This window comes from Carcharhinus amblyrhynchos, chromosome 14, assembly GCF_965287045.1.
Source record: "Carcharhinus amblyrhynchos chromosome 14, sCarAmb.v2.hapA, whole genome shotgun sequence".
NCBI lineage: Eukaryota > Metazoa > Chordata > Chondrichthyes > Carcharhiniformes > Carcharhinidae > Carcharhinus > Carcharhinus amblyrhynchos.
Genome location: NC_137337.1, coordinates 10,234,510 through 10,250,688, shown reverse-complemented (window position 1 = coordinate 10,250,688; position 16,179 = coordinate 10,234,510). Strand labels below are relative to the sequence as shown.

The following is a 16,179-nucleotide window of genomic DNA, read 5'->3' as shown; positions in this document are numbered from 1 at the left end:
GGATTGACCCAGCATGTCGTCACCCTGGGGAAGAATGCTTCTCCCAGACAGCAGCCCAAGAAACCTAATAACCTACACAAAACACAAGGGGGAAGGAAGCTAAGAGGAACAAAATGTTCAAAAGAAGGGCCAGTCCTATTTAATTTTTGATATTTTTATTGAAAGACAAAATGGGTGATAAATGATACTTTCCTTTCTTGTAAAACAGAAGTCCCTTAGTAACAAGTGGTTTCACAGTAGTGCACCTTTCAATCGTGTAAAATATTTAAGTCTCACTTTTTTTAAGCATTAAACACAGACAATAAATACTGTACAAGAAACTCACAATTACAATAAGCTATTAAGTCTGTACGTTATGCACAATAATTATTTAAACTTAAAAACCAACTGCAGCATTTTCTTTGCGACTAATCCTCTTGAGAACAGTGGGACACAACTTACACATAACAACACAATAAAAATGGAACATCCAAAGTAAAGTGCCTCAGTTCTGGAGCAATCCAGCGAGTGAGTTACTCCAAAAAGTTACACAGAGCCAACATTCTTATACTGTCCTCTTAGCTTGCCTGGGTGCGGTAACCCATGCTGGGCACATCGGGTACAACAGGTACCCTGACCACTCTTGGTATCTCTTCCGAATGAGCCTAGAGATCTGACCGTTTAGGGTGATGGGGAAGCACCCCAGCAGAGCTGGTACCCCCACCTCCCCATTACTAATTCCTTCACCCGCTCATCTTGCATCAGGTAGGTTTGTCACCTTGTGTGGAAAGTCATGACTGAATCGACTTCTCTTTATTCCAGCTTTCTCTTCCTGCCACCCTGCCTGAAACCAATGGACAAGGGCAGCCCAGGGAGTTTCCTGGCCTCCACTGCTCAGCGCCGCACTGGACATTTACCAAGGAACATTGGTGCAGCACTCGGGTGAAGACTCCACTTTCCTGTCCAGCCAGGAACTCTGCTGATTGGGATGGAGGGAACAGGCATCAGAAGGAAATCCCTACTCACTGGATGAACCCATCAGCAGACCTTGTGATCAGGTTCCTTGACTTTGGAGAGATGGGAGCAGCCTGAGGAATCAGTTGGGAAAGCTCCTCACAGAAGGAGTTCTGTTGCTGCTATTGATTGGAAACGGAAGGAAGTCAACAATCACCCTTTGGCTACCATACCAACTGAGCAAAGGAGGGAGGGATGGAGAGGGGTGGGGGGTCTCAAATTCCATTGGGGAAGGGGCTAGCTGAAGAGGGAGAGAGTGTTAATGCCACTAGAGCTAGCAGCAGAGGAAGGGATGGGAATGCCATTGGGGAAGGGGTTAGCAGCAGAGGAAGGGATGGGAATGCCATTGGGGAAGGGGTTAGCAGCAGAGGAAGGGATGGGAATGCCATTGGGGGGGAAGGGGTTAGCAGCAGAGGGCAGGATGTTAATGCCATTGGAGAAGGGGTAGTTGAAAAGGGAAAGGGTGTTAATGCCATTGGGGAAGGGGTTAGCTGAAGCATCTGAGAGGAGAGTAGAAGCACTTGCCACATTCTGTTTTGGGCAGGGTGATTACCTAATGCTGCAAAGACCCAGGGCAGGGGCTGGAAATGGGGTTCACACAGTCCCCCACCCCTCCCGCTTCCCTCAATAATGTAGATAGCAACAGACAATTCCAAAAGGAAGTACGGAAAGTCCTATGAGAGGTCAGAGAGCAACCTTTACGAAGCAAACCGCCTCGAAATAAAACACTGATGTAAAACCACAATTCAGCGTTGTGGAAATATGAACAATAAATCCTGCAAGAAGAGGAGCAGAACCTGGTTCTCCATTTATAAACAGCGTCTCTCAGTTTTAAAATCATTAGAAATGCATTCAACGCACCAAGAAGTGACTTTTCTTCCTCACTCTGTGTGGTTTTACAATCCAAATTGCCATAGGTTGAAAATGGACGGGTAACTACTTTGCACAACACTGACTTTATACAACATCTAGAATGCATTTGTCTTCAGACTTTATCACAAAGAGAGTCAGACGTGATCTGCAACAAGCAAAAGAACGGTGCCTGGTTTTTTTCCTGGTGGTTTAAAAATACCAAAGATTTTTGGATCCAATTGCCAAAGGAAAGCAACACAAAAGTCTCAGCTTGATGTGGGACAGGAAAGCTCTTGTCGGATGTCACTCCGGCAGCTGATGCAATTTTAGTCACAATCTGGTTTCTACTCGATGCCAGGGAAAGCTTTTCAAAGCAATGGTCCTCAACAAGTCTTTTTTTGTGGCTTTGAGGAAAACCAAGGCATCGTCCTCAGATGGCTGCAACTCCAGACGGTTCTGGGATCCCATAGAGCTGAGTTTGGGTGCAGCACTGGATTCCATATGATAAAGCCAAAGGACTTTTTCGATGGGAGTTACACAAAGATTAATATTGTCCCCACAACACACACAGTTGAAAATATTCATCCATATAAAGTTAATGGAGCCAACAATATCGCAAATTACTGTCCCTGGGTTCCCAATCTCATTTTATGTAACGAATTGTTACTTCAATGTATCAGAAATGACAGACACAACAGCATATTGCACAAGAGGAATCAGGTAACAAATATCAAGGTGTGAGTTACAGACTGCAATCTAATCGAGATGTTCAGATAGTTTATATACAGAATAATAGATACCCGGGAGTGAGTTACTGCCTGGAATCTGATTGAGGGGTACAAATAGTTTATATATAGAATAATGGGTACCAGGGAGTGAGTTACAGACAGCAATCTAATTGAGGGTTTCAGCTAGATTATATATAGAATAATGGGTACTCTGGCACTGGGTACATGGGAGTGACTGGAACCTAATCGAGGGGTTCGATTCCTGGCTTGGGTCACTGTCTGTGTGGAGTTTGTACATTCTCCCCGTGTCTGTGTGGGTTTCCTCCGGGTGCTCTGGTTTCCTCCCACAGTCCAAAGATGTGCGGGTTAGGTGGATTGGCCGTGCTAAAGTAAACCTTAGTGTCCCGGGATGTGGTAAATGTGGTTCAGGTGGTTTATATATAGAATAATGGATACCTGGGAGTGAGTTACAGACTGGAATCTAATCGACAGGTTCAGATGGTTTATATATAGAATAATGGATATTTGGGAGGGAGTTACAGACTGGAATCTAATCGACAGGTTCAGATGGTTTATATATAGAATAATGGATATTTGGGAGGGAGTTACAGACTGGAATCTAATCGAGGGGCTGAGATGGTTTAGATATAGAATAATGGATATTTGGGAGGGAGTTACAGACTGGAATCTAATCGAGGGGCTGAGATGGTTTAGATATAGAATAATGGATATTTGGGAGTGAGTTACAGACTGGAATCTAATCGAGGGGCTGAGATGGTTTAGATATAGAATAATGGATATTTGGGAGGGAGTTACAGACTGGAATCTAATCGAGGGGTTCAGATGGTTTAGATATAGAATAATGGATATTTGGGAGGGAGTTACAGACTGCAATCTAATTCAGGGGTTCAGCTAGTTTATATATAGAATAATGGATATTTGGGAGTGAGTTACAGACTGAAATGTAATTGAGGGGCTCAGATGGTTTAGATATAGAATAATGGATACCGGGGTGTGAGTTACAGACTGGAATCTAATCGAGGGGTTCAGATGGTTTAGATATAGAATAATGGATACCTGGGAGTGAGTTACAGACTGGAATCTAATCGAGGGGTTCAGATGGTTTAGATATAGAATAATGGATACCTGGGAGTGAGTTACAGACTGCAATCTAATCGAGGGGCTGAGATGGTTTATATATAGAATAATGGATATTTGGGAGGGAGTTACAGACTGCAATCTAATCGAGGGGCTGAGATGGTTTAGATATAGAATAATGGATATTTGGGAGTGAGTTACAGACTGGAATCTAATCGAGGGGCTGAGATGGTTTAGATATAGAATAATGGATACCGGGGTGTGAGTTAGAGACTGGAATCTGATCAAGAGGTTCAGGCAGTTTATATGTAAATGGAGATATGTACAGGTCTATTGGCAAATTTGCAGGAGCATCAAATATATTTGTAATAAATATTGAGAGTCTCAGAGGTTATGAACATTGAAGATCTTCCAAGTTGCAGAAAAGAGAATACTCAGCCCACTGGCTGTATGGGGATGAGGTAGATTACTTTATTGTTTGAAAAGTAGGAAGCTCCCTTCTACCTTCATCCTCAGACTCCGGAATGAAAATGCTTATAAGAGAAGATATTTCCTGCACTGGTTTGGTTGAATGAAGTAAGGAATCAAACATGGAGATAAAGGATAATGAAGTCTTTGCCAAAATGCTGGGAGAACTCTCCCACTTGTAAAGACCAGATTGAGCTTAGGCTTGGTGTAGCACACGGAAGGCAGCGCCTCTGCCAGTGCTGCACTCTGTACTGCACTGGACTCAAGCCCGAACCCCCAACCTTCTGACTCAGAGGACAGGAGAGCACCAGCCCAGGGAAAGATGGCCAATGAAGAACTTTGGTTTATTTTTATTATTGCGGCGCCCTCCAATCTCAGGTGAAAAAAAGAACCCTTCCTGAGCGTCATGCACTGATTTTAAAATGGTCTCGCTGTGAGAAACAATTCACTCAGTAAAATGGATATCCCAGCTATGTCAGAAAAAGAAACCATATTCTAGACTGAACCATTTCAACCCATTGGTCACATATACTTGCAGAAGGCTAATTTACAGGTTATGGAGAAACAGCAGTGGCTCGATGAGTCTAGTGGCCTCATGGGATGCTGTAAGAGTTTAGGACGCCAATCACTGTCCCCAAGCCACGATTTTCTCCCATTCATGACCATCCAATTGGATTTGAAACAGTATCTTTCAAAAGGGAATTGGATAAATAACGTGAAACTAAAGCATCTGCTGATCCCTGGGGGAAAGAGCAGGGGAAATGGGACTAATTGGATAATGTGACCAATGAGACTGCAGAGTTACAAATGGGCCGAATGGCCTCCTTCAGTTTTGGCATAATTTTAGGATTCTTCCACATTGTGTTGGTGAAACCCTTGCCTCTGATGTTTTGGTGGATTTGATGCAAGAGGAATTCTTGACTCTTAAGGTTGAAGGCAGACAAAAATACCCCAGAAATTTCGAATAGATGGGTTCAAAAAAGGAAATTCTATTCCTCCTGAATGAAGTTTGAAAGTGAATCTGAGTGTGGTGGGAGTCAGTGATCTGTGTCTGGTACAGACACCCTTAGAGAGATGGTAGAAACTTTAAAAAAAAATCCTTGGGACGATTAGGCCAGCATTTGTTGCCCTTGAGAAGGTGGTGGTGAGCTGCTGCCGTAACCTGCCACAGTCCATATTGTGTAGGTACATCCACCGTGCTGACACGGAGGGAGTTCCAGGCTTTTGACCCAATGACAGTGAAGGAACGGCCAATATATTTCCAAGTCAGGATGGTGTTTTATTTGGAGGGGAACGTCCAGGTTTTGATGTTCCCACATATCTGCTGCCCTTGTCCTTCTCGATGGTAGTGTGGAAGGTGCTGGTCTAAGAAGCCTTGCTGAGTTCTTGCATCGTGTCTTGGAGAGGGTACACACTGCTGTCACTGTGTGTTGGCGGTGGAGGGATTGAATGTTTGTGGACAGTCAAGCGGGGCTGCTCTGTCTTAGGTGGCGTTGAGCTTCTTGAGTGTTGTTGACTCATCGAGGCAAGTATTCCATCACATTCCTGATTTGTGCCTTGTAGATGGCGGACAAGCCTCAGGAAGTCAGGAGGTAAGTTACTCGTAAGTCTCTGACCTGCTGTTGTAGCCACAGTATTTATAGGACTAGTCCAGTTCATTTTCTGATCAATGGTAACCCCACCCGGGATGTTGACAGTGATGGAATTCAGCAACGGTAATGCTATTGAACGTCAAGGGGTGAGTTGTTATAGACTCATCCAAAATGCAAATGCAGAGATTTCTTTGAGAAAATATTTTGTGATACAACATGCGAGTAATTTCAAAAATGACATGCTGGTTGTACCATTGCTTGGGAGGAACAGATGACTTTGGACCAATGGCTCCCAAGGTTCTCCACCCTCAGGTTACTGACATGTCATTTCTGGGTCTGTTGTGGACTAATTAACAGAGATTTGGTGCTATTATTAAGGTCTTGCATTTATATAGAACCTTTCTTGATCTCAGGAGGTCCCAAAGTGTTTTACAGTGAATGGTATCCAACAAGTCCATTGCCATTGCGTATCGCAACTACTGAGATGGTTGACAAAGGGTCATCTGGACTCGAAACGTCAGCTCTCTTCTCTCCTTGCAGACGCTGCCAGACCTCCTGAGATTTTCCAGGATTTTCTCTTTTGGTTTCAGATTCCAACATCCGCAGTAATTTGCTTTTATACTGGAATGGTAGATGGTAGACTAGATTGATCTTTACTCATTTAGGAACACCCATGCTTGGTGCCAGGAAGATTGTACACTGGAATAGAGATCCCAACAGACCTGTGGCTTGCATTTCAGTGCCTCACCTCCAGGCAGATTCTGTTGAATCTCAGAGGCCCTTGTTTGGCATACTCCGCTAATGTGAAATCAGCAGGGGTTTGAGAGCAAAAGATTTTGCTTCCGTGGCCGTTATTTTCATGGAAGAGGAATTCTTTTCTCCACACAAATGAACCAGTGTTTCTTTATTTTGACTGGAAAGTCCAGGAGACATGTTGAGGTCAATGGAGCATGAGCATCATCAAGGCAGAAAAGATAGACAAGAACTGCTGGCTCCCTAAGCCTGGGATGTAGTGGCCTGTGTACTGAAGAAGGAAGAGGAGACAAAGGGAGGTAGGGTCGTTCCACAGCCCCAGGGAAGGAATGGATTAGACTAGGAGACAGCGCAAATTCTCATTCAGTCACCAGTTCCTTCATGTTAAAAGCGGTGATCCCTTGTTTTGAGACGATGTTATTTTCCAGAAAACCAAGAGCGGGTTGTAACAAGTTCTTATTGACTTTGGACATAGTTGTGCTGGAATCATGTGTAGGCCTTAAGGGGAGAGGTCATCACCAATTGGCATCCGCTATTTCCGGTGGATTCAGCCACTCCAGTCCCATTTAACAATTCAAAATGGTGGAAATAGTGGGTTCTGGTTCAAAACTAGGCCTAAAAGCCTGAATCATCGTGGATGGAAAGTCTGTCATCACTCCATGCATCAAAAAGCCAATGTGGCCTCAGGACATCCCAAAGTACTTTCCAGCTAATGGAATCCTTTTTGAAGTGTAGTCACTGTTGTAAATGCAGGAAACGCAGCTACCAATTTGTACACAGAAAGTTCGCAGGGATTAGCGTCAACCGTGGATGGCAGCTCAACTTCCCACACAACACCGGGCTTGGTGACACTTACAGCTCCCCCCCCCCTCAAAACCTCCCATCACCGCCATCCGCGGCGAAGCTTGAAGAGAATTCTGTGCCAATTAAGTTAGGAAACGGAGAATGGACGCAGGCCACGGAACCAGCAGGCAGAGACAGGGTCAACCGCGAGAGATGCGATGGTCACCGATGATCCACTGCAAAAGGTGAGGAGCCATATTTAAAAGAAAGCAAATGGCGCGACACTCATCAGCCGCAGTAAGAATCGGAACTGGAAAATCCCTGGAGCAGGGATTCCGACAGAGTGAGTGAGTGACAGAGAGAGCGGGAACTCCGCACCTTGGGTTTACTCAATTATCCAGAGAATGTGACTCACAGAGTAACTCCCGGAGCCATAAGGAAAAGACAGCGATGATGGAATGATAACACACCTCTTTAGAAGACATTTCTTTTCCCTCTTATTTGATGAGTTGAAGGTATTTTCTTTAGGTGAGTAAGTGGTTATATGTATATATAGATATATATATATATCTTTTAATGTTAGAACCAATCTGGGACTGTTTCTAACCATCCTTGATGTTGCCATGGAAACATTGGCTAATGTCATTGGAGGTGGGGTAGGGAAGGTGGTTTCCATTGTTGAAAACATCCATTTATTTTTCCATTCATCCCCTCGGAGACCCTTGATTTTTTAAATTAATACTTTCAATACTCCTTCGCTTCCTTCAGCTGAGCCATAAAGTCATCTTCCAAAGGGTTTTCGGAACAGTTGAGGCCATTGTTTGGTGGGCGCACGGCATTGTACCTGCTCCAGTCCCCTTTGCACAGTATCCACGGCAACACGTCCACCTTGTAGTGGAGCTCCGGCGAGAACTCCGTGCTGATCAGGTTGGGAGCCCCCGCGCCTTTGCCCCGGGTGATCAGCCTCATCTGGTCGTCGTAGCAACAGTGCTGGGCCGCCAGGGTGGCGCTGTCCAAGGACAGCATGGAGCGGATGCAGAACTTGGAGGTGGGCTTGTAGATGTCCAGGCGCTCCTTGGGGCCGCTGGCGTCTCGCCATCGGAAGAGCCTTCCCTTGCCATCTTCGTGGACGCTGACAATACTGTACACCGCCTCTGTGGGGTAGGTGCAGGGGCAGCTTGGTAAATCCGTCAGCGCCTTCATCAGGTACTTCTTCAGAAACTTGCTCTTGCAGTTTAGCCATTTGTCACAGCTGTCCACTTCTGGGGCGGGGGGGGGGAGAAAAAAAAATCCAATAAAGATGGGTTCACATGGAAACAGAATTCCCTGCAGGCCGGCACTTGGCAAATGTTGTTAATGCTAAAGTCTAACGCGTCATTAAACACTGCCCTAAAAACAAAGGTAAAGCAGGAAAAGGCCACACAGCCTCACACACAACAATAGCCCAAAGGTCATAAAAATAAGGTCGTCACAAATAAACCCAATGAGGAATTCAGGAGGAATTCCACAACCCAGCGAGTGGTTAGAACGTGGAACTCATTCACACTTGGAGGACTGGGGAACGATTGGTACAGTTACATCGGAAGGGGAATCTAGGGAGAAAAGAACAGAAGGATGTGTTAACCAGGTTAGGTACAAGTGTTAACCAGGATAGGTACAAGCGTTAACCAGGATAGGTACAAGCGTTAACCAGGATAGGTACAAGTGTTAACCAGGATAGGTACAAGCATTAACCAGGTTAGGTACAAGTGTTAACCAGGATAGGTACAAGCGTTAACCAGGTTAGGTACAAGTGTTAACCAGGATAGGTACAAGCATTAACCAGGTTAGGTACAAGTGTTAACCAGGATAGGTACAAGCGTTAACCAGGTTAGGTACAAGCGTTAACCAGGATAGGTACAAGCATTAACCAGGTTAGGTACAAGTGTTAACCAGGTTAGGTACAAGCGTTAACCAGGATAGGTACAAGCGTTAACCAGGTTAGGTACAAGCGTTAACCAGGATAGGTACAAGCGTTAACCAGGTTAGGTACAAGTGTTAACCAGGATAGGTACAAGCGTTAACCAGGTTAGGTACAAGTGGGTGGCTGGGAGGAGATTCACGTGGAGAATGAACACTAGCATCGACCAATTGGGCTGAATACCCTGTTTCTGCGCTGTACATTCCTGGTAATTCTCCACGAGTGACAGGATTGCATTAGCACCCATCATCCAGCCCATTTCCTTCCCACTGACATCAGTGAGAAGAAATATAAAACATGCTGCCCTACACATGGTGATCCAATACCACCGGCTATCCCAGCACTGTCAAAGTTGCAACTCCCGTCTCTCTGCAGAGATCAGTATTTCACCCTTTCAACCGATACAGGAGCCTAAACAACTTCTAATCGTTATATTGTCGGTGATGTTAAGAGGTTGGACTTCCCACACCACCCACCAGTCACCCCCACCCCCAGCCCGTCACCCCCAACTCCTGCCTGTCAATCCTGGCGTGTTGGATAGATCAGCCAGGGTCCCACTGAACAAGCAAGCTCGAGGGGCTGAGTGGCCTCCTCCGATCCTTTCTACATTTACAGTCGGGCTGGTGGTGTAGTATACGCACCGGGGTCAAACAACTCTGTTCCATTCCCCTTCTCCGCCAGAGTTTTTTCAGTGGCTGCATTCAGATCATCTTCCATTCCTTTGGGAAAAGAGTACAGTCAGGGTCAGACGTGGACCAATAAATCTACACTTCGTTACTCTAGTGAATCTAAATCTGAATTTAAAATCGTTTGTGGGATGTGGGTGTTGCTGGCTGGGCCAGCATTTGCTGCCCATCCCTAACCGCCTTTGAGCTGAGTGGCTAACTGGGCCACTCCAGGGGGCAGTCAAGAGCCAACAACATTGCTGTGGTTCTGGAGTCAAATGTAGGCTGGACTGGGAAGGGTGGCAGATTTCCTTCCCTAAAGGACATTAGTGAACTATTTGGGCTTTTACAACAATCATTGGTAGCTTCACGGATGACTACACTTTCTGCTGCCTCGGAACGTGCAGGCTTGCACAGACAGTGACCCAAGCTGGAAGGAATCAAACCCGGGTCCCTGGCACTGTGAAGCAACAGTGCTAGCCACTGTGTCACTACACCATTTAATAGCTCTTAGATCTGGAATGGAATTCAATGCCTACTTTTGTTACATTTGCTGAGAGTGTGTGCGCCTAAAGTTGCTAGTTCCCATGTCTTTGAGGACAATTTAGCAGTGAATGACTCAGTTTGTGAATTCTTAGAGTATTTATATTCCAGGGCACTCTGCATTAGTTGCACGATTGTGAACATTTCCTTGACCTTGTGATTGGCAGGTCTGGCAAACGGGAGTGTATCCTATCGCTTACGGGGCAGCACGGTGGCACAGTGGTTAGCACTGCTGCCTCACAGCGCCAGGGACCCAGGTTCAATTCCAGCCTCGGATCACTGTCTGTGTGGAGTTTGCACATTCTCCCCGTCTCTGCGTGGGTTTCCTCCAGGTGCTCAGGTTTCCTCCCACACTCCAAAGATGTGCGGCTTAGGTGAATTGGCCATGCTAAATTGCCCCTTAGTGTCCGGGGGACTAGATAGGGTAAATGTATGGCGTTATGGAGATAGGGCCTGGATGGGATTGTGGTCAGTGCTGACTCAGTGGGCTGAATGGCCTCCTTCTGCACTGTAGGGTTCTATGAAATCCCACCATCCTGGAAATCTGAAATTAATTAACCTGCTCTAAGTCATGGGCTGATGTCGGTTACCATGGATACGGAAACTGCTAGATTGTTGGAATCTGGTTCACCAACTTCCTTCAGGGACTGGAACTTGTCAGCCCTGCTACCCGCTCTGGTCTACATCTGAATCCAGCCGCACGGAAGGGCCTGGACCTCATGTTTCCCCATTGGCTGGTTTAAGTGTGGGTGGAAGGGTGGGGACACATAAAATCCTGCTGATTCTGCCAATTTTACCAGGGCATTGGATTTTCTGTCCAACAGTCTGTCAACTGAGTGGGCAACTGACTATCAAATAAACCTGTTGGACTTTAACTTGGTGTTGTGAGACTTCTTACTGTGTTTACCCCAGTCCAGTGCCGGCATCTCCACATCATGGGCAATCGATGCCCAGCAATGAACTGGTGGAGGGAGAGGCTAATGCTAACTGGGCAGCTCAGATTCCCTGTGCGGCTCGTAGCAGGCAACGTGGGGAGGGGGGATGACTCCCTCCTTAATGGGTCTCTGGGACTAAGGAAGGCCCTTTAATCAGTAACTGCCCCTGCACTCCTCACCCAGCCCTGGACCCCAGGCTTACCCCCTCCCCTCCCACCATAGCCTCTCAAACCTCAACCCTAATCCCTCTCACTAGAGTCTCAGCCTGGCATCCACCGAGACCCCCGAACACTTGCAGCACATTCCCATGCTGAAGGCCTCTTCAGGTCCAGAGTGCAGTACCAAAAGCGGCCACTCCTCCCAGTGGAGCGCTACCCATAGGGAGGAGCTGCTGGTCCCTGATTGGTTGGTAGCTCTATGATGCAGAATTTCCAGTCCCCGGGAGTTTCTCCTCTTGTCGACAAATGTCCAACTCAACTCCCTCCTCTGACCCCCGGCATCCAAGCCGGATGGGTGGGAGGGACGGTGATGCAGGGAACGTGGCATCCTGTAAATCTGTCTGACAACCAGCCAGGTGTCAGACATTGCAAGGAATTGAGGGATGGGCAGTATCGGTGGTCTCACTATGTCATTCATATCCCAAAAACAAAGATTGATTTCCTACCCATTTATTTAAATAAATAGAGATTTTTTTTAGATTACCCACTCCTCCCCTCTTGATTGTCAAAGAACAAAGAACAGTACAGCCCAGGAACAGGCCCTTCGGCCCTCCAAACCCATGCCGGTCGTGATGCCCTAACCAAAGATAAAACTTTCTGCCCATATCCCTCTATTCCCTCGCTATTCATGTTCCCATCCAGATGCCTCTTAAGTGTTGCTAATGTGCCCACTTCCACCACCTCCTCTGGCAGTGCATTCCCGGCACCCACCACTCTCTGTGTGAAAGATTTCCCCTGCACGTCATTCCCCCTCTCACCTTGAACCTGTGCCCCCTTTGCAACTGACACGTCCACCCTGGGGATAAAGCCTCTGACTTTCCACCCTGTCTCTGCCTCTCATAAACTTGTCGACCTCTATCGGGTCTCCCCTCAGCCTCTGTCTTTCCAGTGAAAACAATCCTACTTTATTCAACCTCTCCTCATAGCCAACACCCTCGAGACCAGGCAACATCCTGCATTTGCTGCACTCAAGTGGTTAGCACTGCTGCCTCACAGCGCCAGGGACCCGGGTTCGATTCCGGCCTCGGGTCACTGTCTGTGTGGAGTTTCTCCCCGTGTCTGCGTGCGTTTCCTCCGGGTGCTCTGGTTTCCTCCCACATTCCAAAGACATCTAGGTTAGGTGGATTGGTTGTGCTAAATTGCCCCTTAGTATCGGGGGGATTATTAGGGTAAATATGTGGGGTTACGGGAATAGGGCCTGGGTGGGATTGTGGTCGATGCAGATTCGATGGGCCGAATGGCCTCCTTCTACACTGTAGGGATTCTATGATTGTAAGTGAGCCAGGCACCGGATCAGGAAATTCTCCCCTTATCCATGTTGGATATCAGATGCCATTGAAACGCAGTCCCACTGGTTTTAGGAAAGAAATTCAATTTGCCGTCGAGGTGCTGCTGGGTGTTCGAATCTGCCTTAATCTTCCTTTGGAGGATCGCAACACTCACCTGGGCATCGTTTGAGGTCACACGTTCGGGATTCAGTTGCGGTGCAGGCATAACCACAGGACCTGGTACGTTTCTGGTTGCCACTGCCACACGTGACGGTGCAGGGAGACCAGGCACTCCAGTCCTCATTATCTTCATATTCTGCAGAACGAGAGGAACAAACATCTGAAATGCTGCAAACCCTTCCCTTCACGCGTAGCCGGAGACAGCTCAAGGAGCAGAACGAGGGTGGGAGAAAATACAACTCGATCAGCGGGGTTTCAAAGATTACAGATTGCATCAACAATTTTTAATACTGTTATGGTCCTGTTAACAATTAAAGAAGAAATCTGAACACATGGCAATTAACCAGCAGGACTGCGCCACAAGAATTCACACTTCTTAACAAAAATAAACCTTACATAAAGAAAAATTAAACTAAGCAAATGTCACTAACTTAGCATTATATCTTCTAAAAACCTGTGCTGTAAACTCAATTCTACTTTTATTTGCCCCTAAGAGATCCCTGATTTTAAAAGTTCATTCATTTTTCTTGGGATATACTCCACAGCTGTCTGGAGCTTATTCTCCTTAGTGTTCCAGCTATCCTTGGGGACCTTTCCATTACACCAACTTCCAACTTTTCTTCATAGACCCAATGATTGTGGATACCTCCGCTCCCTTTTGCAGGCAAAACTGCCTTCCCAATTTCCAAGCTAACACTAGTGACTGCTGTGTGTAACAAGGCTCTGTGAGGGTCACTGTGAATTTCTCCCACCAGTTACAAGCTGCTGCAAATCTCCCAGCTGCCTCTCCCTCATGAAATCTAAACTAGATAGAGTCACACTCTGACCCCACTTTGGCGGAAAGGGCTGAAAATTCCCACCCTGTATCATGAAGTGCCCCCAGTCCCATTATACTATTGAATAAGACCGTATTATTGTGAAAATCTCATCACTGATATGACTCAAGACGAGCATTTTGAAACTGAGTATTTCTTAACAGGAAGCCAGTATAGGTTCACAAACATGGGAGAGACAGCAGAACAGGGCTTGGTGCAAGACTTTTGGATTACTATACAAAAATCAGTCAAGAGTGATTTGGGATAGTCCAGAAGGTACAAAAGCGAGGATGAAGGTTTCAGCAGCGGATAAGCTGAGACGGGGCAGAATCGAGCGATGTTCGAGTTGGAAATGAGCAGTCTTAGTGATGCTGTGAGTATGAGATCACGGGATCACTTGGTTTCCTGAGGTCTTGACACCTTCACTCCAACCCAATTCCCCAGCTTAAATTGATTGTCCTGCATTGGGCCTTCGAGACACACACGTGCACATGCACACACACACACATATACACAAACACACATGCACAATCACACACACAAACACACGCACACACACACATGCAAAAACACATGCACACACACACGCACACACATATGTACAAACATGCACAAACACACACACATATGCACAAACACACGCACACACACATGCACAAACGCACACACACGCATGTACAAACACACATGCACACACACACACACAACATGTACCTATAGTTGTACACACATATATTTTTACATCTTAGATTAAGCATTTCTATACTTGTAAAGATCAAATACTAGACCAGCCTCCCTTAATCCTTTTAAACAACAGTAAATTGGTTGTTTCCTGTTCTTGTATAGTGGGTTGATTTACCTCAGTGAGGGGGTCACCCCCTAACACAGGGATTGTAACTATACTCTAGGAACATGATCGGTTCAGCCCTGCCTGTTCCTTTCTCTCTCTCTGGTATATATTGGGTCCAAGGCAGGAGCATTCCATGGAGATCTGGGCATGTCCATACAGCTGTCTCGCTCTGATATCGACTGCAAACAAGATTCCCAAATGGACCATCAGAATCGAATCCGCGCACACGCCTCTGAGTGAACAGCCCTGATGCTGAAATCAGCCAGAGTTTGTTTGAGCGCAATAAGAAAAGCAAACCTTACATTTATTAGCACCTTTCACTAACACAGATGTCCCAAAGCACCTTACAGGAGTAAAGTCAGTATTGTCAGAGTGTGTGCACAGTATTATCCCGCAAAGAGCAATGTACTAATGACCAGGCATCTTCTCTTTTGTGATGTTGACAGAGGGATAAATGTTGCTCAGGAGGTCTGAGAGAATTCACGTTTCTTTTCCAAAGCAGTGGCCAGGGGATACCTTCCTTCGATCTCAGAGGGCAGCTGGGACTTTGATTTAAACTCATATCTGAGATATGGCACCTCCAACAGCGCAGCACTCCCTCAGTACCACGCCAAAGTGTTACACTTGATTTTGGTGCTCAAGTCTTGTAAGCTGGACTCGAACCCACGACCTCTCGGCTGAGAGACGAGAGTGCTGCCCACTGAGCCATACCATCAGGGGGGCCACAGCATCAGCTTAACAGCGGAAAATGCACGGTGCATTCCACAGTGTAACACCGTCTATCTTTACAAAACGCCTCTTGTTCTCAGAGGAACTGAGCTTTATTAGCCCAGAAGGAGTGGATTCGGTGAGCCTCATGTGGAGCCGCTGCTTTGCTGACGATTATTGTGTTGTAAAAGGTTTGTCGCTGACTCCGTGTGTGTGTAGGTGATTCCGCAATGTCTCCACATCTGGCTGACTCACAAGGCAGGAGAAACAAATGATTAACAAGCTCTCTGGAGCAGGACAGCTTCTGATTTCTAAACGCTAACAGCTGCCGTTTACTGACAGTTTCTCAATAAGCAGTTGGAAGAGTTTGCTGAAGTGTTCAGTCCAAATCTTTTGAAGTGAGCAGCGATTAATCTGCAGGCCGGCAGCAGCTGTGGGAAAGGCCTGTGTGTATTTGGGCTCAGTCAAGAAATGTCCCCCTGGTTTGTTGGTGAGACAGCACTCTGGGACAGCGGAGAGATTTGGATTAAACGCTCTTCGGGAGGCTGCCTCCCTCATTAGAGAGGCATCTCTCTAACACCCTAACTCCCTCTCCCTGACAACCAGCTCCCTCTCTCTCTCTCCGGCACCCTAATTCCTTCTCTTTCTCTGACACCCTCACTCCTCCCTCTCTCCAACACTCCAACTCCTTCTCTCTCTCTAACACCCTAACTCCTTCTCTCTCTCTAACACCCTAACTCCTTCTCTCTCTCTAACACCCTAACTCCTGT

General features: G+C 46.5%; 1 protein-coding gene across 1 annotated transcript in view; it reads right to left on the bottom strand.

Annotated features, from left to right (window-relative positions):
- Positions 1-7,535: 7,535 nt before the first annotated feature.
- Positions 7,536-16,179, bottom strand: part of LOC145352422 (isthmin-2-like) — a 29,843-nt gene continuing 21,199 nt past the window's right edge. The window contains exons 4-6 of the mRNA XM_080202264.1: positions 13,032-13,172; positions 9,869-9,946; positions 7,536-8,529 (exon numbers count right to left, since the gene is read on the bottom strand). Coding sequence (XP_080058390.1) covers positions 8,012-8,529; positions 9,869-9,946; positions 13,032-13,172 — 737 coding nt within the window. The 3' untranslated portion in view covers positions 7,536-8,011. The remainder of the gene's footprint in view (positions 8,530-9,868; positions 9,947-13,031; positions 13,173-16,179) is intronic.